This window comes from Ustilago hordei (assembly GCF_900519145.1).
Source record: "Ustilago hordei strain Uho2 genome assembly, contig: UHO2_contig_08, whole genome shotgun sequence".
In the NCBI taxonomy this organism is placed as follows: Eukaryota; Fungi; Basidiomycota; class Ustilaginomycetes; order Ustilaginales; family Ustilaginaceae; genus Ustilago; species Ustilago hordei.
The window spans coordinates 535,077-549,852 of NW_024545262.1; the positions used below are offsets into that span (position 1 = coordinate 535,077).

Consider the following 14,776-nt stretch of genomic DNA (forward strand, 5'->3'; position numbering starts at 1 on the left):
ATCTCCGCCTGTTCTGCAGTTCTAGTGTGGTTTGTTCGTTGCGCTTTACCTTTAACATTGTCCAAGGAGGGTTTCTAGGCCACCGCCGCTTGATCGAAGGTTTCCGCTGGAAAGGTGTTTCCGATGACTCGGTTGGTGGGTAAGGTGGTGACGCTGAGATGATCTTTGACTGTCTTGCATTGCATTTGACTCTCGCTGAATGGCCATGCGCGAATTGTGGGCGACAAGTTGATCAGAAAGTGATAGGCTGGTATGACTCGAAAATCGCTCGCCAAGATTAGACCGGCAGAAGGTTTAGATTTGCAACGTTGGGGCCACTTTTTAAAGGCAGCAAACCTCCCACACTTTCTTCTCACCATCAACACATCACCAGCTCTGTACATCGTACTCATCGCAACCATGGCAGGACGACAAGCCGCAACCACATTGCTGCGAACCGCAGCGCTTCTCAAGCCTACGGGCACTACTTCCTCGTCGCTGCCTCGACTCGCTTCGACATCCTCTTCATCGGCGGCCACCCGCACACCACCACACCTCTTGTCGCTCGCCGATCTTTCATCCGCTCAGATCGCATCGGTGCTTGAATCAGCGATCGAGTTCAAGTCAGCATTCAGGAGCACCTCATTGGCACTCCCCGAGTCTTCTCGCAAACAGCTTAGCCTGGGCGAATCCCCCATCGTTCAAAGCTTGAAGAACAAGTCGATCGCTATCATGTTCAGCAAACGTAGCACTCGTACCCGTGTCGCTTCCGAAACAAGCGTTGCTTCGCTTGGAGGAACTGGTCTTTTCTTGGCTCCTTCCGACATTCAGCTTGGTGTGAACGAAAGCTTGTATGACACTGCCAAGGTGGTCAGCTCTATGGTTGATGGTATCATGGCTCGCGTCGGCGGTCATGATGAAGTCGAGGTAAGTACAGTCAAAGACTTTCTCTCGATAACATGCTGAGCTCATGGCGATTGACTTAATGTTTTGCCTGTTGACTTTGTCAGCTCCTATCCAAGCACTCAACAGTACCAGTGATCAACGCCCTCTCCGCCCGCTACCACCCCACTCAAATCCTAGCCGACCTGCAAACAATGCTCGAAGTCTACGCCTCCACCTCCTCCCCTACCGACCTCACTTCCCTCGCAGGCTTAAAAGTAGCTTGGGTGGGAGACAGCAACAACATCCTCAACGACATGCTTGTTTCCTACCCTCGTCTCGGTATCAACCTCTCTGTCGCTACTCCTTCTGGTTCCGCTTACCAGCGCGATGAGCTCGTATGGGGCACAATGCAAGACGGACTTTCCGCCCTCACCAAGTCCGGTTCTTCCCCCGTCGCTCTTGGTCAAGTCAACTGGACCAATGACCCTCTTGAAGCAGTCAAAGATGCAGATATCATCGTCACCGACACTTGGATCAGCATGGGTGATGAGGCGCAAAAAGAACAGCGTCTGCGAGATTTCAAAGGATTCCAAGTGACCAATGAGATGGCGAACAAGGGCGGCGCAAAGTCAGATTGGAAGTTCATGCACTGCTTGCCTAGGAAGAGTGATGAGGTGGATGACGAGGTGTTCTATTCCGATCGTTCGATTGTTTTCCCTGAGGCGGAGAACAGGAAATGGACGATTATGAGTTTGTTTGATCGCATGTTTGGTCGATGGGAGCTGTAGAGCTTTATGCTCATCTGTGCTCTATGGCAATCCGATGCTTTCCATACTACCCTCGTTTCTGTATGCTTGTGTCTCAAGCTGGCCGACTGTAAGGCAATCAGCTGCTCTCAAAGGCGTAGTAGAGCAACGTCGTTTGATGTGAGATTACTACAAGCCACTTCGGCGTCTTGCCAAAAAACCAGTCGGGACTACTCCGGTGTCAAACTTTGGTTCTCTGAGTGGACATCATGTTCACCCTAGCAGCTTGTTGTGTCATGAGTCGACATGGAGTGGTGCAATGAGAGGTCGACGAGTTTGTGTAGAGTCAATATGGTGGCACAGTGGCGTGCTTCACGCGAGAGAACCGCCGGTATCTAGTCCGGCAATGGATTTCCAGCTGGTCGGTGCATACTCATACAGCCTTCCGATTTGACAACCCCACATCTTCCTTTCTTGCCTCACATCTGCTATCTTATCTAACTCAACTCTTGTCCCTCCCCGACACCATCTTGAACTCATCCGGCCTGCTCCTCTATACAACCGCCAAGATGTCCGAGCCACTGGACTACCAATCTCTGCTCTCCGACTCGGCGCGCAACCGCATGCCCTCAGCCATTCGCTCGCTTTTCCCTGCCGAACTCATTCCTGGCATGGTCTCTCTTCTCTCTGGCAAGCCCAACTCGGATACTTTCCCGTTTCAGAAGATCACGCTCGAGCTCAAACCCGAAGTTGCCGAGGCAGGCAAAGTTGAAACAGTCACTATCGAAGGTTCTGACCTGGACATAGCTCTGCAGTACTCCGCCACAAGTGGGTTGCCCAAATTGGTGGATTGGATCGAGAACTTCCAGAGCAAGGTACACAAACGACCTAGAGTGAAGGAGGGGAAGCGGGCAGGAGAGGTGTGGAGATGCTCGTTTGGAAATGGAAGTCAGGACTTGCTGACAAAGGCGTTTGAAGCATTGGTGAATGAGGGCGATTCTGTGTTATTGGAATCTCCAGCTTATTCGTAAGTTCTCTCCCCCCCCCCCATCTCTTTCGTGGATATGTTGAAGAGCTGTGACTGACAAAGAGACCTTGCCTCTGTGAGATCACCAGTGGTATTCTTCCAAGCCTAGTCTCTCACAAAGCCCGCTTCTTTGAAGCTGCAACCGATTCTGAAGGCGTAGAACCCACCGCCCTCGACGCACTCCTCTCCAACTGGTCAACTTCCTCTTCCACCAAAGACTCACCCTTCCCCAAATTCCTCTACACAACACCCACAGGAGCCAACCCTTCCGGTACTACAGCTTCAGACGACCGCAAAAGAGCCGTCCTTGCCGTCGCCGGCAAACACAACCTCCTGCTGCTGGAAGACGATCCCTACTACTTCCTCTCTTTCAAAGGTCTAAGCGCCGTTGCTGATCCAGTTACAAGGGTGAGGGGAAAGAGCTACTTCCAGCTCGAAGCAGAGGACAACTATGTGGGAGGTGTGGGTAGAGTATTGAGGTTTGACAGCTTCAGTAAGATCCTCTCTGCCGGTTTGAGGTTAGGGTTCGTCACCGGTCCGAAAGAGATCCTGGATGCGATTGACTTGGACACGAGCAGTAGAAACCTTCAGACCAGCGGCACCAGTCAGGCTATTGCTTATGCGTTGCTGAGCAAGTGGGGTATCGATGGATTCTTGAAGCATGCGGATAACGTGGCGAAGTTCTACCAGGTAAGCACTCCCACCTCATCAACCTCAGCAACTGCAACTTCTTACTTACACGCGCGCTTCTTTCCTTTGTATGTGACTATAGGATCGGCTGGAGAAATTCGAATCATCAGCCAAAACCATCCTTCAATCCTTACCCTCGATTGCAACATGGATCACTCCCACAGCAGGCATGTTCCTCTGGATCAAGCTTCGTCTCCCACCCACCAACGGCTCAGAGGGAGATGAAGGAGACTCATTCGATTTGATCAGTAACAAAGCTAAAGCTGCCGGAGTCCTCGCTCTGCCCGGTGTAGCATTCAAACCACCCAATAAAGGCGAGCGTAAGACAAGTGCGTATGTCAGAACAAGTTTCAGCCAAGTTCCGATGGAGCAAGTCGACGAGGCATTCAAAAGGCTCAGAAAGGTCGTGGAGGAAGCTTGGGCCGAGGCTGGTCAGCAAATTCCTGCTTGAACTGCTCTGTTGTGGGATGTATCTTTCGAATGTCATAGATTGGGTTGTTGAAATCATATACAAAGCGTCGAAGAGCCTGAAGTGCAAGTCCTGCTAAACTTAACCACGCGAGAGACGGTAATCGCTCTCAACGCTCGTAGCCAGCTGTGCCAACTCCTGCTGAACAGTCGACAACAACTCTGCCGCAGCAGCATGATATTCAGCCTGGGCCTTAATGAATGCACTCAAGCTCTTAATCGGCTCCGGGTTCTCCAAAACCTGCTTCATCAAGCTGATCGCCTCCTCTGTCGCAGCGACCAACTTATCCTCTGCCTGTTCAACTTCAGCTCTGTACTGTTCCAACTTTGCCGAAGCTCCGCTGTTCTCTGCTGACTTTAACGACTGTTTCCAGCTGTCCAAGTGCAAACGAGCATCGGTGACGCTCTGACGAGCCTTCATAGCGAGCTGAATCTGTGCACCAAACGAGTTGAATGGTACGTTGAAGCCTTGCGTGATCTGGTCATCCTGCGTCAAGCGAGCGTTGCCGAGACGGTCTTCGGCGATGGCGAACTTCTGGAGAGCTTCACCGAGTTTGCTCTCGTCCTTGACGGGGGCGGGTTCAGAGCCGGGAGCTTGGGCGGTGTCGAGGTTAGGAAGTCCAGAGAGGTTGGATGGGTCAGCGCCGAGTTGGAGGGCACCTGAGGCGGCAGCGCGGGAAAGAGCGTGGTGGAGAGTCTTGTTGACTTTCTGAGGAGGAGCAGTAGGGGAGACTTTGGGGAGGTTGGTACCGCGAGTAGCAGAGGCGGCCCAGGAAGTGACGCTGTGTCCAACGGAAGCGGAGAGCTGGGTGATGCTCTCCTGCAATTGAGTCTGCCATAACGCACACAGAGGATGAGAACAAAAGTGCGTCAGTAGAGCAATGGAGATAGACCTTAGTGCAATCGGTGATTGTGCTTACAGGATAGTCGTAGCTCTCAGTCTCGTAGACTTTGGCAACCTTGATCAAGCCGGTGTGAGCATTCTTGAGTGCATCAACACGTCTTTCGAGATCCTTGTACTCCTGAGGCAACTCGGTGATGTCTTCCTGGTCAACGGCACCGAAACGCTCACGAGCCTGCTGGTTGAGGTTGCCGAACGTCTTGCCGATGTTCTGGAATTGAGGTGCAACATTGCTGGCAACGTTGCTGGTGAATTTCTTCCACTGGTCCATTTTGAATGATGCTTCGAAGGTGCAAGTACGAAATCGAGGTGATGTGATGGTGGTGAGCAAGAGGGATACCGAAAACGCATTCACAAGTCCAAGTCTGGATTGCATTCACGACGCTGCGGTGTTGCTCTGTTGCTCTGTCGCTCTGTTCGCAATCCAATCCACACTTCTGGCTTTGTCTCACGAAGCGCTCTTTCTTGCCGCGTTTGGCATTGGTTGGTTGGTTGGTTGGCTGCGATGCGCTGCACTGCACAGGGCAACTCTAGCATGCCGTGTTGTGCCAAATTAGACGCGTGCTGCGCAACTACTGCTTCGAATATTCCTATCACGCACAGACCAGCTGAGATAGCAGTGTTAGAGCAGAGAGATCAGATCGGCTGAGAAGCCCGATCGATTCCTTTCCTGCTCGTCAACTCTGACACCAACAGATCAAGAGCTGAGCCACGTTCTCCCGCTCAGGGTCTCATCCTACCATCGCTATCACTATCAAGCAACTACGTCTGGTCGCGTGAATAGCCTTAGCCATGCCGCTGAGAAACGATTCAGACAATCCAGACATCTGGGCAAGCTCAGAAGGAGGCATCGTCAGGTTCCCCGCCTTTGTCCGCCTCCCCGCCTCTGCACGTCCCGACAACAGACGCCTTCTCCTTCCCAACGACAACGACTCTGTTAAAAACATCACCCTCTCGGCTCGTCTACCTCCGCACTATGTCGAATCTTCTCGTCTCGCATCCTTCCGCCAGCAGATCGCCGCTCGATGGAGCATTTCAGAAGAACGTATTCGCGCGCTCACCGTCAACCTCGACGGCAAACGAGTCTTGATCGAAGACAATGACGATTGGGAGGATTGGGTTGCAACGTACTTTTTCCATCCGACACACCCGCCTTCTTCCTCAAGCTCGTACGCTAGCTCGATCAGCAGGCAGCAGGAAGATTCTCGTGCGAAGAAGGAGTTCCGTATCAAGCCTGTCCACATCAATATCATGGTGGAATCACCCCCGGCTTATGCCGAAGCTGGAGCTGAAAGCAGGTCCACTCAGACGAACGATCAAGTTGCCCCACCCATGGTTGACGATCTAATCGCGCGCATGAGAAGCCTTACTGATGACCTCCGAACCTACTTGGAGGCCCAGCGTGCTTCGAATCCTGCTGCTTCGACGACGCAGCGGCCCGATCAGCCACGAACACAGATACACCAGCCACAACGTGAAGCGCCCGCGCCCCAAGCGCAACCAGTCGTCAGCGAAGAAACCTGGCATCCTCTTCCGATTCAGCCTACACTTCCCAATGCCAGCGACGTGGTCGGCTCAGTCTTACAAGCTATTCAGCCTCAGCTTCGAGACGCCATGCCCCTGCTCTCCGGCCTGCTGTCCTCCTTGCCCGCTCAGCTGGCCAATCCTACTAGATCCACGGCTTTGTCACAGCAGACATTCACAGCCACACCAGCGCAGCGACCTGCACCTCCCGCTGCAACCACTGCCACTCCAGGCGCTGATACAGTCACCACCGCTAGCAACGGAACAAATGATGCAGTTCCGCAACAGAGGCAATCGCTCATCGAGGGACTGTTTAATGAGATTTCGCGTGTTCGTTCGCAGCGATCGGCATCGGAACAACCGCGAGCTCAGGGCGCCAACACAACAAGTGAAGAGGTGGAAGGTGAAATGAGCACAGTATTGAGCCAGGCGTTTGCTGAGATGCTTGCTCGTCAGCGATCCGCCCCCGCCCCCGCCACTGCCACTTCTGCTGCTGCGGCTGTCCCACAGGGAGAAGGACATGTCAATGAAGTTGCAGAGGCGGAAGAGCTGGATGAGGAGGAGGAGGCTGAAGAGTCGATCACTGTTGTTTCTACCCCTTCCACCAGCTCTCGTCGCTCCTCCCGCTCTCGCTCCCGATCTCCCCCTCCAGCAGCCAACCGCAGCATCTTCGCAACAACAACCCTATTCTTAACCCTATTCACTTTCATCCTCTCACTGGTCACTCCCACCTTCGCCTCCCCATCCCCCCTCACGACCTCCCTCAACCCCCGTTCCCTCACTAACCCCCTCAACCCCAACCCTCTCACCCCACGCGCTAACTCCCGCAACCTCCACCTCTGCAAATGTACGTGTTTCCAAATCAACTCCACTCTCGTTCCACTCTATTCCCCCTCCAATCCAGCTAAACCTTGCGCCACATGCACGCGGCAGTTCTGTCTCGATCAGGGCCTAGAGATCTGCAAAGGGGCCAAATTGGAGCATACGGATCACGACACGGGGACGGGGTTAGAAGGTGATGTTTGGGCGAAATGTTTCGAGAGGGATAGCCGGAAAGATCAGAATATTATTACATTGTATTTGTTGGTTGTAGTGGGGTTGGTTGCGTTTGCTGCGTTTAGGGGGAGAGTTGAAGGGTGGGTAAGGAGGTACGAGGAATTAGGTCCGAGAGGGTTGTATAGCGCTGTTAGGGATGCGCCTTGGCGTAGAGGCAGGTGATTTTTGTATTCATGGCTTTCAATGACACGGCACTTCGTTCAATCACTCTTGCTGTGAGAGAAGACACTTCTGGAATTGCAAAACCAAGAGTTCTGTTTGAACACGAACTGGGCCGAACCTCTCTCACATGACCATCCCTTGAAACCAAAGTTACTTACTTCCACTCAGCAGTCTCCTCAATTCACCTTCGAACCCTCCCAGTAGCCCCAAAACCACACAAACCCGCTCATACCACTTGTTTTCGACAAAATACCCTCCCACACCATCTGGCACCTTGTTTCCGCTCCGATGACACGCCTGAGCATGTTTCCACCAGTAAATCTCTGCCACTTTGACCTCTGTCTCTTTAGGTCCCTGAATATCGATGTACTTGTTGCACGAGTGACAAAGACCTTGGATGATCTGCCTGCGCTCCTTTGGTTTTGCGTTTGGTCGCGACTCGGTTCGGAATTTGGAGGGTGGAGTGAAGGGTAGACCGGTGAGGGCGGAGATGCCGTGGAAGTTCTGTAGGTGATAGTTGTAGGCTGTTGCGCACAGTAGGAAGACAAAATCAAGAAAGTCGGCATGAGCTTCGAAAGTGACATGAGAGACAGAAAGAGCGCAACTTACCCGAAAGCTTGGTCTTGAAGAACTTGACTTTACCATCCTCGTAGCTGCAGTTGGCAATGGCAAATCAGCATATGTACTTAACAGCCCTGAGTATCCAAGCGTAAACACGCGTGTCAGATTGAACGTGAACTTACCAAACGGGACACATCCCGACCTTCTGTGCACCCACACCCTTGACAAAGCGAGGCGTGTAAAGATCCAGAATCGAACGAGGCTTGTTGAAAGTACCTTGCACCGTTTGTGCTCTGTCTACGACCTCGTGAAACTCATCGTCGACGCTGTAGCGACGCAGTGTGCCAAGCAAAAGAACGGCTAAGGTGAACATCTTCTGGAAATCAACTCCTACTACACCTTGACGATGGATAACTTACTCGGCATGATTGAGTCCTCTAAGCAGCATCTCTAGCACTTCAGGACTGACTGAAGAAGGAACGCAGTATCGCTGATAAAGCAATGGAAAGTCGGCATGGATCTCGAAGTGGGCTGGGAATGTGCGCTGACCCCTGACCCTGACCCTCGCGGAGTCGGGCGATGCTGAAGGGATATCCAGTTCATCACCTTCGCCAGCACTGTCAGCGTCATAGCTATCTTCGAGCTTGGTCGTGGGCGCACCAGGCATCGCTGTGGGCGATGGTGTGAAGTTCCTGCCTCGATCCTCCTCTGGCTGGTCGACCCAGTCAGTCCATCCGTCCACGGCTTCATCTGAGGCTAGAGATGCAATGTTTCTCGGCGGAGTCATCAGCGAAGAGAGGTTGAGTTCCGGAACGCTCTCCTTCTTCCGCAGTCTGTACCTGCCAGTGGAGGAAGCTGGTGAGGACGGATTGATTGAGGCGGAAATACTGCCGATCTCGCTGCTGACGATGGGATCTTCCCGCTTGCTGCTGGAGCTGAGAGGCCTACGGGTCGTCGCTTTCTTCTTCGGCTTTGATGCTTTTGGTTGCTTCTTGCTGGCTTTCTTGGCTTTCGTAACATTCTTGCTAGTTCCACTGTCGTCACGCGTCTTGTTTGCCGTGCTCTTCTTTTGCTTCTTACTGGCTGCCCAAGACAAAGGGACGTCTTCAGAGTCGCTGCTAGGTAGAGAAGGGGCCCTTTTCTGAAGAGTGCTGGTGGTGGCAGAATTGTACAGTAGGTTCGGCTTGCTGACCTTGCCCAGCTGATTGAGAGAAAGCCCGCGCTGAGACGTGGTACGGCGGTGTTCTCCCTCCTGAACGTCGTCGCCGCGCGTCGCTGCATTTTGTTGCTCTGTCGCCTTCCACGTGCCGTCACGACCAAGCAAGGGGATTGGCGGGTCATCTACATCGAGTGTAGCCACAGTGCTGGTGCTTGTATCTGCTGGTTGGGCCATCCAGAAGGAGTGTTCAGAGTAGAAAGACTCTTCGAGCTCGCCCTCCGCGTCTTCGCTGCAAGAGGACAAGATGAGCCCGTCTGGTACGAGGTCCGCAGAGAGGAGGGAAGCTGGAAGACCCGGTTCTGCTTCGCGAGAGCTCTGTTGAGAAGAGAGTAGAGGCATGTTTTGTTCGAAAGGTAACAGTGGGAAACAAAGAGAGCTTTTGGGGTCGATGTCGCCGATAGAGGAGCTTGAAAGTGGTTCAGCCTCGCAGCGAAAGCTCTTGATGGCTTGCAATGCAACCGGATCTGTCTCTTGAGGAGGAATGAGGTCAGTATGATGAAGCAAAGGGAAGTCGGGGTCTGTACAAGTCAGTGCCTCTACTCTCGACTCAGCCATGCTCTGCTGTCAGGATGAATACTGGTGATAGAGACCAAAGAAGGGGCGTGCAAAGGGTAGCCTGGCGACGAATCCCAGAAGACTGCGAAGATTCAAGATGATGGAGGTGTCTGTATGATGGTCAGATCAAGGCGTGACCTGGCTTGACAGTTGTCAAGACAATGAAGCTAGGATACCTGAGGAGGGAAAGAAAAAGGGACGAGAGAAGATGCTTCGAGCCTTATTTGTATCACTAAGGATCGGCGGAACTTGCTTTTCCTTTCGTTTTGCAAAGAAGCCGCACACAGGGCGAAGAACGATCATTGTGCAAGTTTCGCTGAAAGACAGACGAAAGACAGCTGACGAGGAGAGGTGTGCCACAACAGCATCTGGACTGTGTGTCAGGTACACCTGAGCTTACTTGCTTTTTCGCTCAATCTCTTGCTTGTGCGTGTGCTTTGCTTCGTTGGCCATGCACTGCCAAGGCCAATCTCAATGCAAGCGGTGAGGCCGTGTCAACAGCTGCTGTCGGGTGTGAGTCCCTTGTGAGCTGGTCGCTGACCGCATACAGCCACTTTGTTGGCTTGATGCGCGGAGAAAGCGGAAGAAGTTGGTTCGAGGTTGAATCGCTCTGCAGCACATTTGGGCGAGGCTTGTGGCTCGGCAGCTTATGTATCAATTCTGTTCTGCTCTTTTGCTTGTTCTGTCGTGGCCTGTTGATTTAGAAAGCGAAAGAAGGCTTGCATCTTGCTGGCTTGCAACGTTGAATGGCTGGGTGTGCTACTCAATGCCTGTGAAAAATGTTGCTTTCAGATGCTGCCCAGTTCGTCGAGTCGGACGTCTCTGCAAGCTCAAGTACGGGTACAAGGATGTCGCAAGTTGGGCGCATATAGCCACTATCTCGCCATAGTAAAGCTTGATGGCCAGGCAGACGTTACGATCTGCCATGAGAAGAGCAAGTCCACCATGCCTTGTATGCGCCTGGCATCAAGCTCAATTTCGAGTTCCTCTTCAACTTCTTTCTCAGCCGGCACTCGTCACTTCAGCTACCCAGATATGCGTTGCAGAAGCCGAAAGCGAGTTGACAACGGGCTAGATTTAGTTCGACTGCATCCGAAGATGCGAAAGAAGGGCATGAGCTCAAAGCTGAGGAGGCAAGAGGTATCGCATGTCGTCATGCGCGTGCAAAGCACTGGCAGCAATACCGCGATCTGGGGCAGCAGCCTGAAAACTCTACGTCGTGACTAAATGAAAGCCAGGCTTTCGGTGCTCCGTTGTGCCTTGAGCTGCTGCCCTGCGATGAAGAAGTGCTGAGAGAGGTTGGAGATGGGTCGACAGGGAGAGAAACAAGAACAGAGGGGGGGGGGGAGAGAGAGAAAGGCAAAGAGGATCGCGGTGCTGTCGCCAAAACGACATGGCTAAAAAGAGAAGAAAACAAAAGCACTGTTAGTTCAGCTGTCTTTTCAGAGATCACCTTCATTCCCTACAATCACACGTCCCGTCAAGCAACGCGAACTGCGCGCAAAACCAGTAACGTCACCCTCCCTCTCTGACAGGCACAGAGCTCTTCCGCCTTCTCCCAACTGCATCGAAGCGAAGCATTGAAGGCTGGAGAGATTGAATAGCAAGTTGATGCATATGCATGAATAAAAGAGGAGATTGACCTGATGTTTGTATGCGGCAGCGTATCGGTCACAGGCATTGCAGTGAACTGAATGCTTCACGGCGGAAGACTTCGCATATATCGATCAAGGAGAATGCTGTATTGATGTATGCTGTACAAGTGAATGCTTTGAAGGAAAGTGTTCAGAAAAGAACAAGCTTGGTAGGCGACTTGGATCGCTTGAAAGAGCTCATCACCGCATCAAGCGCCAACAGCTTCATCAACTCGTCTCTTGTCTCGAAGCTGTCAAACACGCTTCGCTGCTTGGCATCGACCCAAGTCTGGTCGATAAGGATAGCTTGAAGCGAGTCGAGCCGCAAGCTTCCCGAAGCAATCAATGCTGCCACACGTTGTGGTGTACCGGCAGCCAATGGTGCCGTGTGTTCCTTCAGCCACGCCTCATGCTCCTTAAGTTTGAAGTGGCGTGCAAAGAGCTTCGCTACCGAGAAACCGCCCAACAATGCTCTGCTGTCCTTCGACGTGGCAGCTGCCCCTTTCTTGCCAGCTGCTGCTGCTCCCTTGTCGTCCTTGCCTTGAGCTTTGCCATTGCCGAGCTTGCGCCTCTTTGAAGATCCCAACGCAGATCGATCGTCGTCGCCACCTTCTGCCGACGCCGGGAGTTGAGGACCGAGAGCACGCAGATTGCGTGCAAGATCGGCAGCACGCTGTGCGTTACCGGTAAGCATGATGAGTGCAGGACGGCCTGGTTGGCTGAGGGTAGGATCTTGTGCGTCGTTGATACTCTTTGCTACGGAAGGAATGCATTTGCGCACAAAGGTGGCGAGGGTATCAAGGATGCGCGGCTGGTCAAATGCAGTGGTGTCGAGAAGCATACTTTCACGGAGACGGAGCTCTTCCAACTCGAGCTCGCTCAGCTTGGCAAATGAGGCGGTCTGTTTGGTGGTGATATAGTCGGCCTGCATGTCAGGTGGCTGCGTTGCTACTGAGCCCACACCTTGCGCAAAGTCGGCAGATAATGCCGCTCGCTGTAATGTAGGAGCATGTCGAAAGGTGATATATGCGTTCCTGTCAGTAAGGCTGCGCTGCGCTGACGTGCCACTGTGATTGATATTGCTGTTCAACTGGAACATACCTTTTGCTTGCGAGCCTTATCCTTCTCTTTACGCTTGCGCTTTTTGTCCTCTTTGCGAGCTGCCTCATCCTTGATCTCCTGTGCGCTTGGTTGAGGTGGTGATGGTGCTGATCCTTCAGCGGTGTCATTATTCGAGTGCTCGGGCTCATCTTGGATACTGACAGCTCCATCATCGGAACCAACCACCGAACCTGCATCGTTTTCGTCCAAGAGGTAGTTCTCCTCCAGTGTGTCGGCCATGTTTGCTGCGGTGTAGGTATGATATAGTGGAAGGTGGTATGATGGTTTGAACTGTTGTGTGTATGCTCTATGCAGTACACCTTTTCTTCTCGAAAAGTGTGGAGGAAATTTAAAGCTGCAGCTGCAGCATGAAAGAAGAAGAAATCCAAATTTTGAGCTTTTTCTCGGAATTCGGATTTTAGTTGGCTCGGCAGCTCGCCAGTTTCAGAGCGCAGCAAAAGTCGCGTTTGCATCTTGGACCCTGATCACCGCCATCATCATCTCGCCTCATATCTCACTGGCCTTCAAGCCACTCTACACAACGCGCTTCAGCACCGCGGACAGCATCCTCATCAGCTCAAGAGGTGCCTCTCGCGCAAGGCAAGCCAAACAGGACCCGGAATCCTTCTTCCAGCGAAGAGCGGCGGACGGGACCAAGGTACAGACTTGAAACACTGCCTCGCAACTCCGTCTAGGAGCTCATTGCCTCGGAACAAGGCGGCACACACGTACACGTACGCCTCCCACACATACAGCGGTCGATAGTCCTGCCCGGCTTGTTCTGCAAGAGACTACAAGATGATGCACATCGAGGATCCTGCGGAGATCGCAGCGATTGCGACCGAGTTCATCTCGAATCTAGACAACTTGCCGCAAGAGGTCAGTCACATGGTCAAGGAGATCGAACACAAGGATGCCAAGATCCAAGACCTTCTCTCCAAAATTGCTGCTAGAGAATCGCAACTGAGGGAAATCTTGCAAAAGAGCGGAGGCGGACTGTCAAACCCTTCAGGCAATCTGTCGGAAGCAGACCGAGTAAAGGCGGAAAAGCTAGCGGAAAAGATCCGGACCGACTATGGACGTGCAGATGAATGGAGCTCGCAGAAGGAAGCCTTGAGTATACGTCTTTGGCGATCGATCCATGCGCACCACAAGCATCTCAAAGAAGAGATGAACAAGATCAGTCCATCCGTACTCAACAACTTCTCTTCAACAGCTTCGATCGGAACGCCACAGGTACCTTCCTTGTCTGCACTACCGGCAGCCTTAGCAGGACTCAAGAGTCCAGCAGTGGAGATGGACTCGCCGCTTGCTGGACTAAAGCGCAAGGGAAGCATATTATCGCCTGGTGTTGGTACCCTCACTCCTGGCACGCCAATGAGTGCGGCAGCAAGAGCGAGAGCAGGAGGACGCACGACACCGGTCGAATCTGGATCTCCTGCACCGCCCGAGAGAGGATTGGGAGGGTCGATTCGAGGCGTCGGTGCTTCACGCAAGACACGCGGCGGGTCGTTATCGGCCAGTGGACCAGGAAGGTCTGGCTTGTCACAGAGCACCGAACTCGGATCACTGGGACTGGAAGGATTCGAGGGCGAGCCTGGCGAGGGCGAAGAAGGAGAAGAGAAGGACGACACGCCGTACTGCTTCTGTCAGCGAGTGTCGTTCGGCGAGATGATCGGATGCGACAATGCCGAAAACGATCCGGACTGCAAAGAATGGTTCCACATTGGATGTGTCGGAGTCACCAAGCCACTGCCTCAGAAATGGTACTGCTCCGAATGTCTGGCCAAGCTCAAGAACAAGCGTCGAAGGCAATAGAGTCACTCTCTTCCAGCATCTGCACACATCACACTGTAATTTTAGTATACCCTTTTGTGCCATTGCCGTTGTCATCACTGAACGGAGACCGTTGCGACCGTTCTGTGAACACTCTGAACGCTCTGCAGTGCCGAAGTCGGCTCCGGTGCAATTGAGGAGAGCACCTTTTCCCGATCTCTGCTGCCGATCTGGGCGTGCTTTACCGAAGACACTTTTCGGGAAATGCAGAAAAGAAAGGAAAAAAAAATTTGTTTGAAAAGGGTGGGAACCCACCATTTCAAAGCTCCTTTTTCAAAAAGCAATCTACGCGAAAGCAAATGCTGCACTTCAGCTCCAATTGACTTTGAGAAGCAAGATGCCCTCTGGTGTGTAACCATCGCGTTGCGGTCGGATCAGGACACGAAGATCTTCTCGATTTCACGATTTCAGCCGAGGCAAGAACGCCGTGTC

At 52.8% G+C, this 14,776-nt stretch overlaps 7 protein-coding genes across 7 annotated transcripts; 4 read left to right on the forward strand and 3 right to left on the reverse strand.

Moving 5' to 3' along the window:
- Nucleotides 1-399: 399 nt before the first annotated feature.
- UHO2_04289 (putative ornithine carbamoyltransferase precursor) lies at nt 400-1,652 on the forward strand (the record flags this gene model as incomplete). Its single annotated transcript, XM_041555962.1, has 2 exons — nt 400-906; nt 990-1,652. 2 exons carry the CDS (start codon nt 400-402, stop codon nt 1,650-1,652), a joined length of 1,170 nt encoding a protein of 389 aa, XP_041411896.1.
- A 527-nt stretch (nt 1,653-2,179) lies between these two features.
- On the forward strand, nt 2,180-3,778 carry UHO2_04290 (uncharacterized protein; the record flags this gene model as incomplete). The annotated part of the gene is made up of 3 exons (XM_041555963.1): nt 2,180-2,637; nt 2,727-3,327; nt 3,410-3,778. 3 exons carry the CDS (start codon nt 2,180-2,182, stop codon nt 3,776-3,778), a joined length of 1,428 nt encoding a protein of 475 aa, XP_041411897.1.
- Nucleotides 3,779-3,877: 99 nt separating this feature from the next.
- UHO2_04291 (uncharacterized protein) lies at nt 3,878-4,967 on the reverse strand (the record flags this gene model as incomplete). The annotated part of the gene is made up of 2 exons (XM_041555964.1): nt 3,878-4,627; nt 4,716-4,967. 2 exons carry the CDS (start codon nt 4,965-4,967, stop codon nt 3,878-3,880), a joined length of 1,002 nt encoding a protein of 333 aa, XP_041411898.1.
- A 521-nt stretch (nt 4,968-5,488) lies between these two features.
- UHO2_04292 (uncharacterized protein) lies at nt 5,489-7,438 on the forward strand (the record flags this gene model as incomplete). The annotated part of the gene is made up of 1 exon (XM_041555965.1): nt 5,489-7,438. The coding sequence occupies one exon, from the start codon at nt 5,489-5,491 to the stop codon at nt 7,436-7,438; it is 1,950 nt and encodes a 649-aa protein (XP_041411899.1).
- A 150-nt stretch (nt 7,439-7,588) lies between these two features.
- UHO2_04293 (uncharacterized protein) lies at nt 7,589-9,557 on the reverse strand (the record flags this gene model as incomplete). The annotated part of the gene is made up of 4 exons (XM_041555966.1): nt 7,589-7,962; nt 8,048-8,091; nt 8,182-8,325; nt 8,419-9,557. 4 exons carry the CDS (start codon nt 9,555-9,557, stop codon nt 7,589-7,591), a joined length of 1,701 nt encoding a protein of 566 aa, XP_041411900.1.
- Nucleotides 9,558-11,558: 2,001 nt separating this feature from the next.
- Nucleotides 11,559-12,748, reverse strand: UHO2_04294 (uncharacterized protein; the record flags this gene model as incomplete). The annotated part of the gene is made up of 2 exons (XM_041555967.1): nt 11,559-12,401; nt 12,509-12,748. The coding sequence occupies 2 exons, from the start codon at nt 12,746-12,748 to the stop codon at nt 11,559-11,561; spliced, it is 1,083 nt and encodes a 360-aa protein (XP_041411901.1).
- A 558-nt stretch (nt 12,749-13,306) lies between these two features.
- Nucleotides 13,307-14,326, forward strand: UHO2_04295 (uncharacterized protein; the record flags this gene model as incomplete). The annotated part of the gene is made up of 1 exon (XM_041555968.1): nt 13,307-14,326. The coding sequence occupies one exon, from the start codon at nt 13,307-13,309 to the stop codon at nt 14,324-14,326; it is 1,020 nt and encodes a 339-aa protein (XP_041411902.1).
- Between the last annotated feature and the right edge of the window lie 450 nt (nt 14,327-14,776).